Here is a 19,127-nt window from a genome sequence, read left to right as displayed (position 1 = left end):
AGTGGCTGTTACATCAGAGTTTTTCGTCTTGCCCTGCATTCCATTTGGAAGGGCTCATCCCTAGGCCCAAATTCCTTCAAAGGGTTTACCCTCTGGAGTGAGAGCTTCAAAGGGTTGAAGGGTGTAAGGGACCAAACAACTGTTTCTTGAAACGCCCTTCTGCATCATCATCACTTGCCCACACGGAGGCACCATCATCATTTAAAAAATCTGTGCAAAGGATCATGGGAGCCGAAGTGTCCATCAGTTGTCCCTTCGAAATTCTTCATTCCGAAGAGCCCTTTGAAGTGGACAGTTTTGAATACCTCGGTTTTGAATGACCCTTCAATATGGCGTCCATGATTGTTTTGACGGCTGCTTTATCAGGCATTACATGCAAGATGAAATGAAAATGACGTTCAAAATCTTCTGAAGACAGTCAGTTTCCTTCAGAAATACAGTGATATAAAAACACTGGCATCAGGTTTTGATTTGTTTATTCAACGAAGCCAAAGCCTTTTGGAAAATCTATTTGTGGCAGTCAGTTTTGATATTGTGGCCGGCGCCACAAATAAATCAATGTATGAGAAACACTGTAGTCTCATAATTGAGGTATAAATTCTGCAGACTACATCATTGTCCAGTATTGTACTGTCAGTAATGTATTGTAAATAATTTTCATAATTGTAACATACATATTGACATAATTATTTAGGTGTATGTGTAATAACTTGTGAAAACTTGACGCTACAGCAGCACTTCTTCATTTTCGTCGTCTTGTCTGATGCACTCAACCAAGCATTCTAACCACAACCTCGCCCCTCTCCACCCCCAACCATTCCAATTTGGTTCGGTGGGAATTATTTTAATGATATTCTAATGAGCCACTTTGTGACATCACAAAACCCTGGAAAACAACGCTGTAGTCCAAACGAGCTTTTCTTTGTAGTTCTTGCAAAGGGATTTTTTAAAAACGAAATATCTCCCTTTGGACTAGACTTTGAGATTTGTAACTTTGTAGATCTTTTTTATGCCCAAACATACACACTACACACTGACTAAAGTTCAAAAAGAGAAAAAGCATATGACCCCTTTGAAAACAAAATACACTTTGAAATCATACACTTTTAAATTTCCTTCTTTATAACTGCCAAGCTATTGTAGGATTAATAATCACTGAACTAGTGCAGGTGCAAAATGGGTGTAAATTTGTTTGCACCATTTGTTTTTTATCAGACAGAGGTGATTCTAAGCACTGCATCACATGCTGCACAGAAATACACTGCACTGTCATTCAACAGGTGAGCGTGATTTCACCAAGTACAACATGTTCCTGGATCAACATCCTTGTTGATCCTGGAACAACATTCCAATCAACCAATCAGAAAAGAGATATAACTTTTCGGGAAATATCTGTTTTAGGCTTATGATCAGGGTTAGGTACTTCTACACTCTTGTTAATCAGCTATCATTTCCCACTGATTTTAGGAATAAATTATGGGTAAATTTAGGTTTAGGGGTAGGAATTAGGTTAATTCTATATTTTTGGACATTAATGTTGATCCAGGATCATCAAAAGATGATGATCCAGGAATATGTCTTAGTCAAGTCAAGTCAAGTCACTTTTATTTATATAGCACTTTAAACAAAAAAGATTGTGTCAAAGCAACTGAACAACATTACTTAGGAAAACAGTGTGTCAATAATGCAAAATGACAGTTAAAGGCAGTTCATCATTGAATTCAGTGATGTCATTCATCTCAGTTCAGTTTAAATAGTATCTGTGCAATCATTTGCCATCAAGTCAACAATATCGCTGTAAATGAAGTGTCCCCAACTAAGCAAGCCAGAGGCGACAGCGGCAAGGAATCAAAACTCCATCGATGACACAGTGGAGAAAGAACCTTGGGAGAAACCAGGCTCAGTCGGGGGGTCAGTTCTTCTCTGGCCAGACGAAACCAGCAGTTAAATTCCAGGCTACAGCAAAGTCAGATTGTGCAGAAGAATCATCTGTTTCCTGTGGTCTTGTCCCAGTGGTCGTCTGAGACAAGATCTTTACATGGGATCTGTCTCTGGGGCTCTAGTTGTCCTGGTCTCCGCTGTCTTTCAGGGCTGTAGAGGTCTTTTCTAGGTGCTGATCCACCATCTGGGCTGGATATGGACTGGATCCGGGTGACTGCAGTGACCCTCTGATCTGGATACCAACTGGATCTGGTGGCTACGGTGACCTAACGATGTAGCAAGTACATTGGGTGTTATGGGAAGTGTTCCCGGTTCCGGTTCACCTAATTAATGCAGCCTAAAAATCCTTTAATGGATTTGGATATTAGAAGCGTATTAGTGTGTTATGTGTAAGCCAGGTTAAAGAGATAGGTCTTTAATGTAGATTTAAACTGCAAGAGTGTGTCTGCCTCCCAAACAATGTTATGTTGGTTATTCCAGAGTTTAGGCGCTAAATAGGAAAAGGAACTGCCGTCCGCAGTTGACTTTGATATTCTAGGTATTATCAAATTGCCTGAGTTTTGAGAATGCATCGGACATGGAGGACTATAATGAAACAAGAGCTTGTTCAAATACTGAGGTGCTAAACCATTCAGGGCTTTATGAGTAATAAGCAAGATTTTAAAATCTATACGATGTTTGATAGGGAGCCAGTCCAGTGTTGACGGAACCGGCCTAATATGGTCATACTTCCTGGTTCTAGTAAGAACTCTAGCTGCTGCATTTTGGACTAGCTGGAGTTTGTTTGTTAAGCGTGCGGAACAACCACCCAATAAAGCATTACAATAATCTAACCTTGAGGTCATAAACGCATGGATTAACATTTCTGCATTTGACATTGAGAGCATAGGATGTAAGTTAGATATATTTTTGAGATGGAAAAATGCAGTTTTACAAATGCTAGAAATGTGGCTTTCTAAGGAAAGATTGCTATCAAATGGCACACCTATGTTCCTAACTGATGAGGAAGAATTGACAAAGCAGCCATCAAGTGTTAGACAGTGTTCTAGGTTATTACATGCAGAGTTTTTTGGTCCTATAATTAACACATCTTTTTCTTCTGAATTTAGCAGTAGGAAATTACTCGTCATCCAGTTTTTTCTATCGACTATGCATTCCGTTAGTTTTTTAAATTGGTATGTTTTGCCGGGCCGTGAAAGAAATATAGAGCTGAGTATCATCAGCATAACAGTGAAAGCTAACACAGTGTTTCCTGATGATATCTCCCAAAGGTAACATGTAAAGCGTGAAGAGTAACGGCCCTAGTACTGAGCCTTGAGGTACTCCATACTGCACTTGTGATCGATATGATACCTCTTCATTCATTACTACAAATTGATGGCGGTCATATAAGTACAATTAAAACCATGCTAATGCACTTCCATTAATGCCAACAAAGTTTTCTAGTCTATGAAAAAGAATGTTGTGGTTCAATAGTGTTGAACACAGCACTAAGATCCAATAGCACTAATAGAGAGATACAACCACGATCAGATGATAAGAGCAGGTCATTTGTAACTCTAAGGACAGCAGTCTCAGTACTATGATACAGTCTAAATCCTGACTGGAAATCCTCACAGATACCATTGTTCTCTAAGAAGGACTTTAACTGTGAGGATACTACCTATGTCTTACTTGGCAAAATCAGGGCAACCCATTCAGCATGAGGGTGTTGATAGTCAGAGTGACATTATTTCTTTCATCTCCATCCAGTTTGATCTTGTCATTAAATTTAGTCTATTTGGTTTCTTGTTTAATATTAAGGTATCCCATAAACTGAAGGCCTGTGGTTCTCTGGCTTTGTTTGTACCACTGTATGACATTCTTCAGGAGATCAGAAGGAGTCTAGACAGCACTTTTACCAAGGACAATGACTGTAAAGAGAAATATAAATTAGAGTAGTGACGTTTGCGAACGAACCGATTCGGTTGAACGGCTCATAAACAGACATTCATTGCAGCCCACTTTGTTATTGTTCATTGACTTGAAGGGGCTGATGTCCTATTTGCAAAGTTTACAGTAGTAATAGTATGTAGTATGTAGACATTTCCATTTTATTTATTCTAATTTGATCTACTTTAAATATTTTTTGTTTTCTATCAAAATGTTCTTGTGTGATGACAATATTCTTGTGTGGAAGTGTTTGTAGTAAAAGCTGTTTTGCACAGAAATTCATTGCAGCCGGCTTTGTTTTTGATGTTTATTTATGAGTAGGTATTGTATGAATAATATAAGTCAACGTAGCTTTACACACACACACACACACACACTTTGTACTAAAGGTAAATCCAAAATAGTGATGTCACTGTCTAAGCAGAGGGATTTGTGCAACCCTATGGAATATAGTCCACACATGACAAATGAGGTAATAATCAATATTTCAGAATAATTCAAACTCAGATATTGGTGTGTGATATCTGAGTTTTAATTATTTGAATACAAATCTCACCTCATCATTCCTCCCAGTGATTTTTTCCAGGATAAACTGAGATGCCCCCAAGTTGGCTTCTTAAAACTGACTAAATATTTAAAAAGAGCCAAAAGAGCCGTTCTTTTGAACGGCTCTTTGAAAGGAACGGATCGCGAAGATCCGGTTCCCCTCAAAGAGCCATAAATCCCATCACTAATATAAATGGTTAAACTATATTATGTGATATCTCAATGACACAATGTTCTAGCAATGACTAAAAGCTAAAAACAATTACCTGCCAGACACAGAACAGAGACAGAAACACAGAAACAGTGAGCATTACTCATGTTTTCTCTCTCTGCTGAATGATTCCACTATGAATCAAAAACAGGGGATGAAGGAAGTGATGTCATCTAGGGTGGAAGCTTAGTTCTCTCACTCCAATCCATCTCTTTGATAGGAAAATGCTGGCTTTCATTCCACAGGACATTGTATTGAAGACTCCTGTTTTCTAGCGAGTGTCCTCTTATGCCCCCCTTATGGATGAAATATTATTCATTTTTGAAAAGATATGAGGTGTTTTTGTACTTCTGCCTCCAGCTTTTGACACACTGTGTTTGCACACTGAACAGAAATATAGGGCACTATCATCTGGTTGTGCATTCTTCACAGTAAGAGATCCACTTTTATGTGCTTCAGATTTACTTTTTATCAGAATCTCCAAAGTCTGGAACCCCATAGGTTTTTGTGAACAAAGTGAGGCACAAACTTTCTCTTTTTCTCTGCTGGTACCAGTACATCTAACTGTAGTCAACACCCTCCTTTGTGTGCAGTTTATTTGGACAGAATTCCATTGGAGTGGCCAGAGAATGCCAGGCTGTGAAAAACCATCTCAACCTGAAGCACCTGCAGAGAAATGTTCATTATTAATAAACATTTCAGTATCAACACAGAAAAGATATACTATTGTATTATTTTATCATGTTAATTCTCTGGATGAATAATCATACTCCAACAAAGTGACAGGATTAGTAGAACAACGATCATGTTAAATGATGGCTGGGAGTGCACTGGATCATGGTTTTGAGAGATGATTCAAATTCTACTTCTCAATACAGGATCTGAAATTTTGACACATTTATGGAATCACATTGCCCCCTGTTGATCACTGTTACTGTAATTGTTTATGGCAGATGTTTTTGTTCAACTCTTGCCAAAGTTCACAGCACTGTGTGCTTACTGACTGAGCAGAAATAGACGGCACTATCATCTGACTCCACATTGTTCACAGTCAGAGATCCGCTCTCTGGAACAGTTTTAATGGCTGGAAATTTGTTTGGATCAGAATCACCGTAGTCATGTTTGTTGTTCAAAGTGGTTGTGAACACAATTAGAGTCATAGTTTGTCCTGGACGCTGTCGATACCAGTACATCTGGTTGAAGGTAAAATCCTTTTTATGTGTGCAGTTCAACTGAGCATCATTCCCTTTTACTGCCATTAAAACACTTGGAACTTGTGAAACATCACTGATACCTGCAACTGAGCATAAAAAACATATAAGCAACTTTAAAAGGTCATTCTATTATGTTTTAAGGAAGATAGTTTGAATACCTTTACCGCAGTGTAGCGTCAGAATCAGCAGAATCATATTCCTCATCGTGTCGTGTAGAGGCTGGCTGAATTAAATTATAATCTTCTATGATGATTCAAATTTTAGCTGCATGCTAATGCAGGATGTGACATCATGATGATTTCAGGGCGGAGTAAAATTCAGGATTTAAGAAAGAAGTTTCTGAGTTGGGTGTGAATTGAATTGACCACATGCCACAAGATATTAATCAACACTTTAACAAGACTTACAGACCTACAGGTGTTGTAGTACTGGCACTGAATCAAAACCCACAGGTGAGGAGAGGAACATGAACAAATACGCTTTTAAAGTAACCCGTTTAAAAGAGGTTTTATCTTCAATATCTTTAATGTCCAGCATTGTATGTACACCACATTTTTGCATGTATGTAAATATAGGTTATGGTTTTCTCTGTTAAATCATTGCCCAATAAAACTGTCTACATTAACTTCAAATTCACGTATTGTCTTTCATTGAAATGGTGTGGATACATGACATTGAAGCTAACCAGAGGGAAGAAAGAAAAAAAAGAGAGATCTCTTTAACATTTCACATATTTCTCCTAGACAGAAATGAGGTTATTTAAGATTGACTGAAAACTTTTGCTTGAGTCTCCTGCTTCTCAAACTTTTCTCCTGAGACAAAAACTCTAGCACTGTCACAATGGTCTCCTTTAAAGCTTTAGAAGAGATCTCAACAACATCACACACTGTGCTTAGATTTTTCTCCTACACTAAAGACTCCAGAGCTCTCACATTTGTCTCTAAAGTGATCTCAATAACTTTACAAAGTGTGCACCAAGTCAAATGCCTCAATATGAGCTCAAACATGTCTACCATAAAATATGTATTAATAATCAAATTAGTCAATTAATAATCAAGACTGAGTCATAAACCACTTATGTGCCTTTTTAAGCAAAGAAAGCACCAGGGTTACATTTTCTGTAGATCAGTTTTGATTAAGGCATCCGGAACATTACTATTTCCAACAACAAATTATGTGCCTAAGTACATAAACATTGTCTTATAAAAAGTAACATTATGCTTATTTCTGCATAATTTCTCTCTCAATATAGCCTTTAACTCTAAATTTATGACTTTCCCCTTTTTATTTAGTGCCTTTCAAGTACTTGACTTGATGCACACTTTGTAAAGTTGTTGAAATCTCTTCTTGAAAAGCATTACAGGAGACAAATATGAGACCCCCAGACTATTTAGCTAAGGAGAAAAATCTGAGCACAGTGTGTGATGCTGTTGAGATCTTGTTTGAAACTTTGGAGGAGACAAATGTGAGACCACCAGAGTCTTTAAACTAGAAGAAATATCTGAGCACATTGTGTGATGTTGTTGAGATCTCTTTTAAAGCTTTAAAGGAGACCATTGTGAGATTATTAGAGTTTTTTATCTCAGGAGACAAGTTTGAGAAGCAGGAGACTCAAGCAAAAATCTCAATTCAATCTTAAAGTAACCTCATTTATGTTAAATGAAATATTTAAGATGTTAAAGAGATCTCACTTTTGATTTTTATTTCCTAGGGGCAGAAACACAGAGAAAGTGAGCATTACTGATGTTTTCTCTCTCTGCTGAATGATTCCACTATGAATCAAGAACAGGGGATGAAGGAAGTGATGTCATCTAGGGTGGAAGCTTAGTTCTCTCACTTCAATGCATCTCTTTGATTGGAAAACACTGGCTTTCATTCCACAGGACATTGTATGGAAGACTCCTGTTTTCTAGCGAGTGCCCCCTTATGCCCCCCTTATGGATGGAATATTATTAATTTTTGAAAAGATATGAGGTGTTTTTGTACATCTGCCTCCAGCTTTTGACACACTGTGTTTGCTCACTGAACAGAAATATATGGCACTATCATCTGGTTGTGCATTCTTCACAGTAAGAGATCCACTCTCAGGAACACGTTTATGTGCTTCAGATTTACTTTGATCAGAATCTCCAAAGTCTGGAACCCCATAGGTTTTTGTGTAGGGATTGGGTTAAAGGATTACTCCACTGTAAAATGAAAATTTTTCATTAACCACTTACCCCTATGACGTTCCAAACCCGTAAAAGCTTTGTTCATCTTCGGAACACAATTTAAGATTAAAAATAACGAGTATTCTCGTCGCTTCATAACATTACGGTTGAACCACTGATGGCAGATGCACTATTCTGACGATGCTTTTCATACTTTCTTGGACCTTGACACTGTTATTTATTTGGCAGTCTATGGGACAGTCACAAGCCTCCCTGTTTTCATCCAAGGTATCTTAAATTGTGTTCCGAAGACGAACAAAGCTTTACGGGTTTGGAACGACATGGGGGTAAGTGATTAATGACAAAATTTTCATCTTGGGATGGAGTACCAGGAACATGTCTTACTTGGCAAAATCACGACGACCGTGAAACACCATGTCTCAATCTGAAGCACCTGCAGAGAAATGATCATTATTAATAAACATTTCAGTATCAACACAGAAAAGATATACTATTGTATTATTTTATCATGTTAATTCTCTGGAAGTATAATCATACTCTAACAAAGTGACAGGATTAGTAGAACAACGATCATGTTAAATGATGGCTGGGAGTGCACTGGATCATGGTTTTGAGAGATGATTCAAATTCTACTTCTCAGTACAGGATCTGAAATTTTGACACATTTATGGAATCACATTGCCCCCTGTTGATCAATGTTATTGTAATTGTTTATGGCAGATGTTTTTGTTCAACTCTTGACAAAGTTCACAGCACTGTGTGCTTACTGACTGAGCAGAAATAGATGGCACTATCATCTGACTCCACATTGTTCACAGTCAGAGATCCGCTCTCTGGAACAGTTTTAATGGCTGGAAATTTGTTTGGATCAGAATCACCGTAGTCATGTTTGCTGTTCAAAGTGCTTGTGAACACAATTAGGGTCATAGTTTGTCCTGGACGCTGTCGATACCAGTACATCTGGACAAACGTTGAATCCTTTTTATGTGTGCAGTTCAACTGAGCATCATTCCCTTTTACTGCCATTAAAACACTTGGAACTTGTGAAACATCACTGATACCTGCAACTGAGCATAAAAAACATATAAGCAACTTTAAAAGGTTATTCTATTATGTTTTAAGGAAGATAGTTTGAATACCTTGACCGCAGTGTAGCGTCAAAATCAGCAGAATCATATTCCTCATCATGTCATGTAGAGGCTGGCTGAATTAAATTATAATCTTCTATAATGATTCAAATTTTAGCTGCATGCTAATGCAGGATGTGACATCATGATGATTTCAGGGTGGAGCAAAATTCAGGATTTGAGTTTCTGAGTTGGGGTGTGAATTGAATTGACCACATGCCACAAGATATTAATCAACACTTTAAGCAAGACTTACAGACCTACAGGTGTTGTAGTACTGGCACTGAATCAAAACCCACAGGTGTGGAGAGGAACATGAACAAATACGCTTTTAAAGTAAGCTGTTTAAAAGAGGTTTTTGTATTAGACAGAAGTGATTCTGAGCACTGTGTAATATGCTGTACAGAAATACAGTGCACTGTCAGTCAGTGTTAGGTTGCTGGTCACCCCCCCACATATTGCCACGTAATATACATTTACCTCAGAATAACCATTCGGTGTCCATAAGCTCATCAGTCAGCTAGAAAAATAACTATAAAGAGGAGCATTTTGCTATATATGCACTATTGAATTTTAATATTTTTATTTAACCTGTTGTCTACATGATTTAACTCCTATAAAACTGCATTTTAATAATTAAGTATCATTTAGACAAAAAAAAAAAGATTCTTCTATGGTACTGTGAAGCACCTTTATATTTAATAGTGTATGACAACATTTACGCATTGAGGAGCCCAAACTACACTCAGTGGTCAAGTGAATCTTATGGTCCATGATATTGGTACAGATTCTCTGTAATAAACAGTGCATGACTGTATATTTCAAGTTTGTGTGTATTCTTACACAATTAAATAGTTTTTTGTTTTGACATGTGGCACATTGGTTGTACCAGACCAGAATAGTTGCCCTATAGCTTACATCTATTTTTCTATTTGTTTTTTTTTTGTTGTTGTTGTTGTTTTTAATTTTTTTATTTGTTTTGTTTTTGTTTTGTACTAGTTGTATTTCTTGGATAATGAGCAGATATTATTAATTTGTGTCAATAGACTATAACTTGTACCCATGATACTCCTAATTGTTTTGGTTCAGCTCAGTTGTTTTGACATGAGGCACATTGGTTGTACCAGACTGCCACCTGTTGACTAATGCTGTTACTGTCTTTTTCTGCACAGAATGTTTTTGTACAGCACTCTCCAGTCTTTGACACACTGTGTTCACTCACTGCACAGAAATATATGGCACTGTCATCTGGCTCTAGATCTTTCCACAACTCTCCATGCCCTCCTGGGACCCAGGACACTCTCTTGTCGAGATTTCCAGATTCTCCACTCTGTCCTCCTCCAGGGGAGGGAGAGGTGCGTTCACCACCTCCAAAAAAAGCAGCTTCCTCTCTCTCTGGGTCACCTGTCCCGGGGGCCTCCAGCTCTTCTGCTCATCGCCAGGTTTGACGTCACCACAGCACCACTTGCTGGAGGCTGCTGCGGATGCGGTGCGGGAGCGGGGTCGGACGCAGGGGGCCACCCATGGCGACGAGCAGGCTGGGGTGCTGTGGCCAGCGGATGGGTGGAGGCTCTTTTATGTGCTGAGGCGCACAGGGGAACAGCTGCTTGCAGCACAATAGGGGGTAGTGCAGCCTGAAGTGCGCAACCCACTCGACAAAGGAACAACCACCACCACCGCTGAAGCACCGTACCGCCAACACCAAAACCCTCCAAGAGCGCGTTGAACTCGTATTTCACTGAAAATACTTGGATGGAGCAGAACGATGTTGTCACTCAGCTCCGAAGCGAAAAGCTGGTATGCATTACACCTGCTGCCTTATTATACTCACACTGAGATCAGAGGCAGCTGGATGCAATAATTGCATGCCAATGTGCATTGGCTCTTTTAGTTTACACTCGAAATAGATTGGTCTATCGATATCCCAATTTGTCGGTCAACGACATGATGTCAAGAGTGACTGACTGAAAGGGAACCAAAACTCCATCGGTGACAGAATGAAGAAAAACCTTGGGAGAAACCAGGCTCAGTCGGGGGGCCAGTTCTCCTCTGGCCAGACAAAACCAGCAGTTCAATTCCAGGCTGCAGCAAAGTCATACTGTGCAGAGGACTCAACTGGTTCCTGTGGTCTTGTCCCGGTGGCCGTCTAGGAGACAAGGGGATCTGTGTCTGGGCACATCTAGTTGTCCTGGTCTCTGCTGAATTTCGGGCCTGTAGATGTCCTCTCTAGGTGGTGATCCACCATCTGAGCTGGATACGTACTGGATGTGGTGGCTACGGTGACCTCGGAATAAGAGAGAAACAGACTAATATTAGCGTAGATGCCATTCCTCTAATGATGTAGCAAGTACATCTGGTGTTATGGGAAGTGTTGCCGGTTCTGGTTGACCTAATTAATGCAGCCTAAAAATCCTTTAACAGATTTGAATATTACAAATGTGTTAGTGTGTTATGTGTAAGCCAGGTTAAATAGATGGGTCTTTCATCCAGATTTAAACTGATAGAGTGTGTCTGCCTCCCAAACAATGTTAGGTAGGTTATTCCAGAGTTTGGCCGCTAAATAGGAAAAGGATTTTGATATTGTAGGTATTATCAAATTGCCAGAGTTTTGAAAACGCAGTGGAAGTGGAGGACTATAATGTAACTAGAGCTCGTTCAAATACTAAGGTGCTAAACCATTCAGGGCTTTATAAGTAATAAGCAAGATTTTAAAATCTATATGATGTTTAATAGGTAGCCAGTGAAGTGTTGACATAACCGGGCTAATATGGTCATACTTCCTGGTCCTAGTAAGAACTCTAGCTGCTGCATTTTGGACCAGCTGGAGTTTGTTTATTAAGCGTGCAGAACAACCACCCAATAAAGCATTACAATAATCTAACCTTAGGGTCATAAGCACATTGATTAACGTTTCTGCATGTGACATTGAGAGCATAGATCGTAATTTAGATATATTTTTGAGATGGAAAAATGCAGTTTTACAAATGCTAGAAAAAGGCTTTCTAAGGAAAGATTGCTATCAAATAGCACACCTAGGTTCCTAACTGATGACTAAGAATTGACAGAGCAGCCATCAAGTCTTAGACAGTGTTCTAGGTTATCACATGCAGAGTTTTTTGCTCCTATAATTAACACCTCGTTTTTTTTTTTTTTTTTTTTTTTCAGAATTTAGTAGTAAGAAATTACTCGTCATCCAGTTTTTTCTATCGACTATGCATTCCGCTAGTTTTTCAAATTGGTATGTTTCGCCGGGCCGCGAAAAAATATAGAGCTGAGTATCATCAGCATAACAGTGAAAGCTAACACCATGTTTCCTGATGTTATCTCCCAAGGGTAACATGTAAAGAATGAAGAGTAACGGCCCTAGTACTGAGCCTTGAGGTACTCCATGCTGCACTTGTGATGGATATGATACCTCTTCATTCACTGCTACCAAATGATGGCAGTCGTATAATTATGATTTGAACCATGCTATTGCACTTCCATTAATGCCAACAAAGTTTTCTAGTCTATTCAAAAGAATGTTGTGGTCAATAGTGTTCAATGCAGTGCTAAGATCCAATAGCACTAATAGAGAGTGCTATTCTTCGTCATCAGTTAGGAACCTAGGTGTGCTATTTGATAGCAATCTTTCCTTAGAAAGCCACATTTCATCTCAAAAATATATCTAAATTACAGCCTATGCTCTCAATGTCAAATGCAGAAATGTTAATCCATGCATTTATGACGTCAAGGTTAGATTATTGTAATGCTTTATTGGGTGGTTTTTCTGCACGCTTAATAAACAAACTCCAGCTAGTCCAAAATGCAGCAGCTAGAGTTCTTACTAGAATCAGGAAGTATGACCATATTAGCCCGGTTCTGTCAACACTGCACTGGCTCCCTATTAAACATCATATAGATTTTAAAATCTTGCTTATTACTTATAAAGCCCTGAATGGTTTAGCACCTCAGTATTTGAACGAGCTCTAGTTACATTATAGTGCTCCACGTCCGCTGCGTTCTCAAAACTCTGGCAATTTGATAATACCTAGAATATCAAAATCAACTGCGGGCGGCAGATCGTTTTCCTATCTAGCGCCTAAACTCTGGAATAACCTACCTAACATTGTTCGGGAGGCTGTCATTTTGCATTATTGACACTGTTTTCCTAATTAATGTTGTTCAGTTTCTTTGACACAATCTTTTTTGTTTAAAGCGCTGTATAAATTAAGGTGACTTAACTTCACTTGAGAAATACAACCACAATCAGATGTTAAGAGCAGGTCATTTGTAACTCTAATTAGAGCAGTCTCAGTACTATAATACGGTCTAAATCCTGACTGGAAATCCTCACAGATACCATTTTTCTCTAAGAAGGAATATAATTGTGAGGATACTACCTTTTCTAGTGTCTTGGACAGAAAAGGGAGTAAGTAAGAGATCCACTCTCAGGAACACGTTTATGTGCTTCAGATTTACTTTGATCAGAATCTCCAAAGTCTGGAACCCCATAGGTTTTTGTGAACACAATGAGGCGCAAACTTTCTCCTTTTCTCTGCCTATACCAGTACATCTGACTGTAGTCAACACCCTCCTTTGTGTGCAGTTTATTTGGACAGAATTCCCCTGGAGTGGCCAGAGAATGCCAGGTTGTGAAACACCGTCTCAACCTGAAGCTCCTGCAGAGAAATGATCATTATTAATAAACATTTCAGTATCAACACAGCAAAGAAATACTATTGTATTATTTTATCATGGTTATGCTCTGGATGTATATTGTTACTACAAAGTGGTGGGATTATTAGTAGAACGATGATGTTGTATGATGGCTGGGAGTGCACTGGATCATGGTTTTGAGAGATGATTACAATTCTACTTCTCAATACAGGATCTGAAATTTTGACACATTTATGGAATCGCATTGCCCCCTGTTGATCACTGTTACTGTAATTGTTTATGGCAGATTTTTTTGTTCAACTCTTGACAAAGTTCACAGCACTGTGTGCTTACTGACTGAGCAGAAATAGACGGCACTATCATCTGACTCCACATTGTTCACAGTCAGAGATCCGCTCTCTGGAACAGTTTTAATGACTGGAAATTTGTTTGGATCAGAATCACCGTAGTCATGTTTGCTGTTCAAAGTGCTTGTGAACACAATTAGAGTCATAGTTTGTCCTGGACGCTGTCGATACCAGTACATCTGGACAAACGTTGAATCCTTTTTGTGTGTGCAGTTCAACTGAACATCACTCCCTTTTGCTGCCATTAAAACACTTGGAACTTATGAAACATCACTGATACCTGCAACTGAGCATAAAAAAATATATATATAAGCAACTTTAAAAGGTTATTCTGTTATGTTTTAATGAAGATAGTTTGAATACCTTGACCGCAGTGTAGCGTCAAAATCAGCAGAATCATATTCATCATCATGATGCGTACAGGCTGGCTGGATTAAATGATAATCTTCTATGATGATTCAAATTTTAGATGCATGCTAATACAGGATGTGACATCATGATGAGTCAGGGTGGAGCAAAATTCAGGATTTAAGAAAGAAGACACAAATAATCAGTGAGGAACTCACAGCTCAACAATAAACCATGAGAAAACATGCTCAAGTATGTAACCTTGCAACAGAATACATTTATATTGTTATTTTTAATTTGATTATTTTATTTATAATTACTATTTATTATTAGTCTTTTTTGACTGCAGCTGTTATCTGGATGGGATGAATTTCTATTTTTTTAATTCATTTGCTTAAATTAGTACTACATCATGTAATTATTTGTTCCATTTTTGTCTAAATAATTAGGACTTTTTAAATGCCAAACTGTATATCATAAATATGATGATTTATTATGTATAGATTTATGATTCATATAAATGATAAATTAATAAATAGGGCCTGACATTAATTATAATCTATTAATTCATTGGTCTAATAATGTCTAAGAATATAATAATTATGTCTACCAAGCTCTGATAATGTATGGAATATTATATTAAAACATTATCTAAATTTTAATAAAACAATAGTCTGATACCTTTAGAAGCACAGATGTGTCTGTCACTTAACAGAGCTATAATTAATGATATTATTGTTCTAATCATCTAAGTTCAAGAGTGCAGACTGAGTGTGAGACTGAAACTTTCAGTTTTACTGTGTTAATAGACAGAATGCTACAGATGCTGTTTATAAATAATAAATTGTATTTAACACTGAGTATATACAAATATTAATATTATTGCTAAATGTTCTGAAATGCAGCATATTGGATGTACCAGACTGCTATGTGGAGGTTAAACAAAACTTTGATCCATCTGATTTCAGAAGAATATTTTAATGAAGTTTGTATGTGAATTCTTCTACAACTAAATTGTTTTTTGTTTTGACATGAGGCACATTGGTTGTACCAGACTGCCACCTGTTGACTAATGCTGTTATTGTCTTTTTCTGCATAGAATGTTTTTGTACAGCACTCTCCAGTCTTTGACACACTGTGTTCACTCACTGCACAGAAATATATAGCACTGTCATCTGGCCCTAGAGCTTTCACTTTCAAAGATCCACTTTCGGCATCACTTTTTTGAGCTTCAAATTTCTTCTTGTCCACATCTCCAAAGTCTAGTTCACTAACAGTCATAAATACAATAAATCTCATATTCTCTCCTGGACGCTGTAGGTACCAGTACATCTGGTAGTATGTACTACCCTTATTGTGTTTGCAGCTCAAAGAAGCAGAACCGTTCTTCGGTTCCCAAAGAATTTCAGGCTCTTGAACAACATCATCTCCACCCTCAGCGCCTGTGGACAAAATTAAATGAAATAAATGAAAATGTCAGGTTATTGTTTCAGTTGCTATGCTATGTTAATGAGATGTTAAAGAGTTTGACTTACCTTGGCTCCAGTGCAGTAACAGAATCAATGCAATAAAAGCCCTAGTCATGTTGAGTTTTGGTGGGGCGTGCAGTGAGTCCCAACCTTTGAAACGATCCAAACTCTAGCTGTTGTTGAAGAGGATATGACATCACAGGTTGTAACAGTAATAAAAAAAACCGCATGAACATATAATATGCTCTGATTATTAATAAAAATAAATAAACAAATAAATAAATCTAATACAAATATGTGATACTCAGAATTACTGTGAATATATAATATGGGGAAATAAAATGAATCCCTTATGACATTATTAAGCCTTATTAATAAATCCCACCTCACTTTGAGGGCTTTAAACAACTTAAAAAATCTTCTAAACAGTAATTTTAAAGATGTTTTGTATGAGTGATTTTTTTTTGTGTTTCAATATGATACTGTATACAAAGAAACCTTGTTCTTATCTTCAGTATGATGCAAAACATTTCGATTTCAGTAAAATATTCAGTACAGCTTCTTGTATTTAGGTTCTAAAACACATTTTTAATATTACTCCTTATGATAGATATAAATAGTTGATTGTGATTAAGTACTTTTGCACCAAGAAGCATTTCTGTTACACATTGAAATGTAGTATATTAAACCAGTTATTAGTAAATGTTGGCAGGAAATAAAACCACCTCCATCTGGAGGTGAAACACATTCAAGTATTTAAAACAACTTGATTTTATTTTCTGTGGTAATTGACAGCATGCCAGAGATGCTGTCTACAGACAATAACTTATATTCATCCCTTAATATGAATCATTTTGATTCAGTTGACTATTCTGACATGTGGCACATTGGTTGTACCAGACTGCCACCTGTTGACTAATGCTGTCTTTTTCATAAACAGAATGCTTTTATTCCATTTTATACAGTACTCTCCAGCCTTTGACATACTGTGTTGACTCACTGAACACCTACTTTCAGGAGCACTTTTATGAGCTTCAAATTTATTTATATCAGCATCTCTAAAGTCTGGATCTCCATAATCAGGAGTGATCACTACGAGTCTTGTGCAGGTTCTCGTCTTGTAGGCTTATAATATCACTCCCATCTGCTGTCTCGTAAATCTAGCTGCAAAGTTGCCCATTTTCAGAGTCCTTTATTTATTTATTTATTTATTTGTTTGTTTGTTTGTTTGTTTATTTATTTATTTATTTATTTATTTATTTTTTTATTTCTGTCCTCATTCAGAATTCAATATGCACACAAGAATAGGCTCTATTTTATTGTTGAATGAATGAGTGAATGATCTTTGGTTTCGAACACAATAAAAATGTCTGATAAATAAGAATAATGGCTGCATTGCTCAGTGATGCAACAGTTTATTATGCTTTGACTATTTTCACTGGTGGTATAGGCCTATTATATAATACAAAATTGTCATTTTTCACAACTCTTGTTATTTATTTCTGTAGGGATATTCAAAAACTGGAATTCGGAAATTATGGAGTTTTTTGTGTTTTTGTAATTGTTGAATTTTGGTTGTGGTTTGTAAAGAATAAGGAGAACAGTTTTGGTCATAATTAAAATGCTAATTCAAAAAGTCTGCCTTGTTTATTTTTAATTGTAAGCATGGGTGTCAGCATTTATCAAGAAAAAAATAGTACTTTAGTATTCTGTATTCAAAACACAAGACAACAGAGAACATTTCAGTTCAATGATTCGGATTTATTATAATTATATCCTCACTGAATCTACAGTTTGGAGTTAGCATGGATGGCAATGAATGGATCCTCGTCCGTGTTGCTGATGCTGAAGGTAGCGCATCCATCAGAACCCACTGACACCTGTTGACCTGTGCAAGTGCCCCCACTCTTATCTCCAGAGATCACGTCACAGTATGTACCCATGGGTAGGCCAGTGTTCAGTGTCACATTCAGTGCCCTGGGAAATTCATTAATTGTGGTTAAGGAGCAGTTACTTGCTAAATTTGTATTATTGCACATTTAATTGCAATGTTTATCACCAATCATCATTGTTGATGACAATGAATCCTTTGCTTCTGCGGCTGAAGGTGATCTGATTATTACCGTTGTCCCACCAGTTGGAGAGAGGCTGGCCATTGACCACATTATGGAAAATCACCATATTCCCGGGGCGAGGAATACAGTATTAGGAGAATTGCTTTTAACACCAAATTCAGAAGGACTAAAACTCACACCCACCTGATTTGGTGCCATCTGTGCTCACATACCCAGTTCTCCCCTCAGGGGGAGTCTGGGTTGATGGGTACTGGCTTAGTGGATCCATCATAAAGCTGGGTGGGCCCATCCAGTCATTCTCATCCTGTGCCATGTGTCCATGTGTAATGAAAGAAATTGGATAATCTCATGAGGAGTTAAAAATCATGTTTATCGGTGTAGTGATAGCTAAAGTGTATGTTTATATACTAAAAGTTTTTTGGAGATTTGGAGAGCACAATGATAATCATGATTTTGTACCAGAGTGCCTTGTTTTTGGTAGTATTTTAAGTGAGTGACGTGACATACAGCCAAGTATGGTGACCCATACTCAGAATTCGTGCTCTGCATTTAAGGTGAGTTTACACCAAAGATTCACAGCGAATGAATGGAACTTCATTTGTGTGGCTTAGTTGGCTGTTCACTTTAGAATATATTTATTAGAATATATTGCTATTGTGAACCATTTATGTACACACATTTCAGAAAACACCAGAATGAATAGTAGCTCAATTTCTAGTTTCTAACTGGCTGAAGCATGATATGCAGCTGATTTGGCCAGAGTTTGGTTTAACTGTGCATTCTTTTTAGAATCAGTCCTTAAAACACGGAAACTTGCTTGTCCTCTGAATGTCCCTGTTTAACCCCCCGACGCAAACTTGTGGTCTATCTGTTTTTTAATAAATTTTTAATCCAGTGAATTATGAATCCATTCACTCCTAAAACTAAGACGTTTTAAAAGTAAATATATCTCCATCGTATTAAATGCAGATGTGTAATTAATAAAAAGAAACATGTGCATATGCCTTTGTTTGTTGTAAGTGACTTAGTAAAGTCCACTGGCAACACCTCCCAATGGAAAACACCAGAAAATATGTATTCCAGAAAT

General features: G+C 37.6%; 1 pseudogene and 3 gene segments (V, D, J or C); all 4 read right to left on the bottom strand.

The window, feature by feature from the left end:
* Positions 1 to 5,610: 5,610 nt before the first annotated feature.
* Positions 5,611 to 6,048, bottom strand: LOC122140259. The segment is given in 2 exon segments: positions 5,611 to 5,924; positions 6,009 to 6,048. Coding segments are annotated over 2 exon segments (354 nt in total).
* A 2,714-nt stretch (positions 6,049 to 8,762) lies between these two features.
* LOC122140258 lies at positions 8,763 to 9,200 on the bottom strand. The segment is given in 2 exon segments: positions 8,763 to 9,076; positions 9,155 to 9,200. Coding segments are annotated over 2 exon segments (360 nt in total).
* A 6,181-nt stretch (positions 9,201 to 15,381) lies between these two features.
* On the bottom strand, positions 15,382 to 16,339 carry LOC122140257. The segment is given in 2 exon segments: positions 15,382 to 15,938; positions 16,032 to 16,339. Coding segments are annotated over 2 exon segments (606 nt in total).
* Positions 16,340 to 17,636: 1,297 nt separating this feature from the next.
* Positions 17,637 to 18,353, bottom strand: LOC122140256 (annotated as a pseudogene).
* Between the last annotated feature and the right edge of the window lie 774 nt (positions 18,354 to 19,127).

Source organism: Cyprinus carpio, chromosome B17 (assembly GCF_018340385.1).
Source record: "Cyprinus carpio isolate SPL01 chromosome B17, ASM1834038v1, whole genome shotgun sequence".
NCBI classification, from domain to species: domain Eukaryota; kingdom Metazoa; phylum Chordata; class Actinopteri; order Cypriniformes; family Cyprinidae; genus Cyprinus; species Cyprinus carpio.
This window is presented reverse-complemented; position numbering and strand designations above follow the sequence as displayed.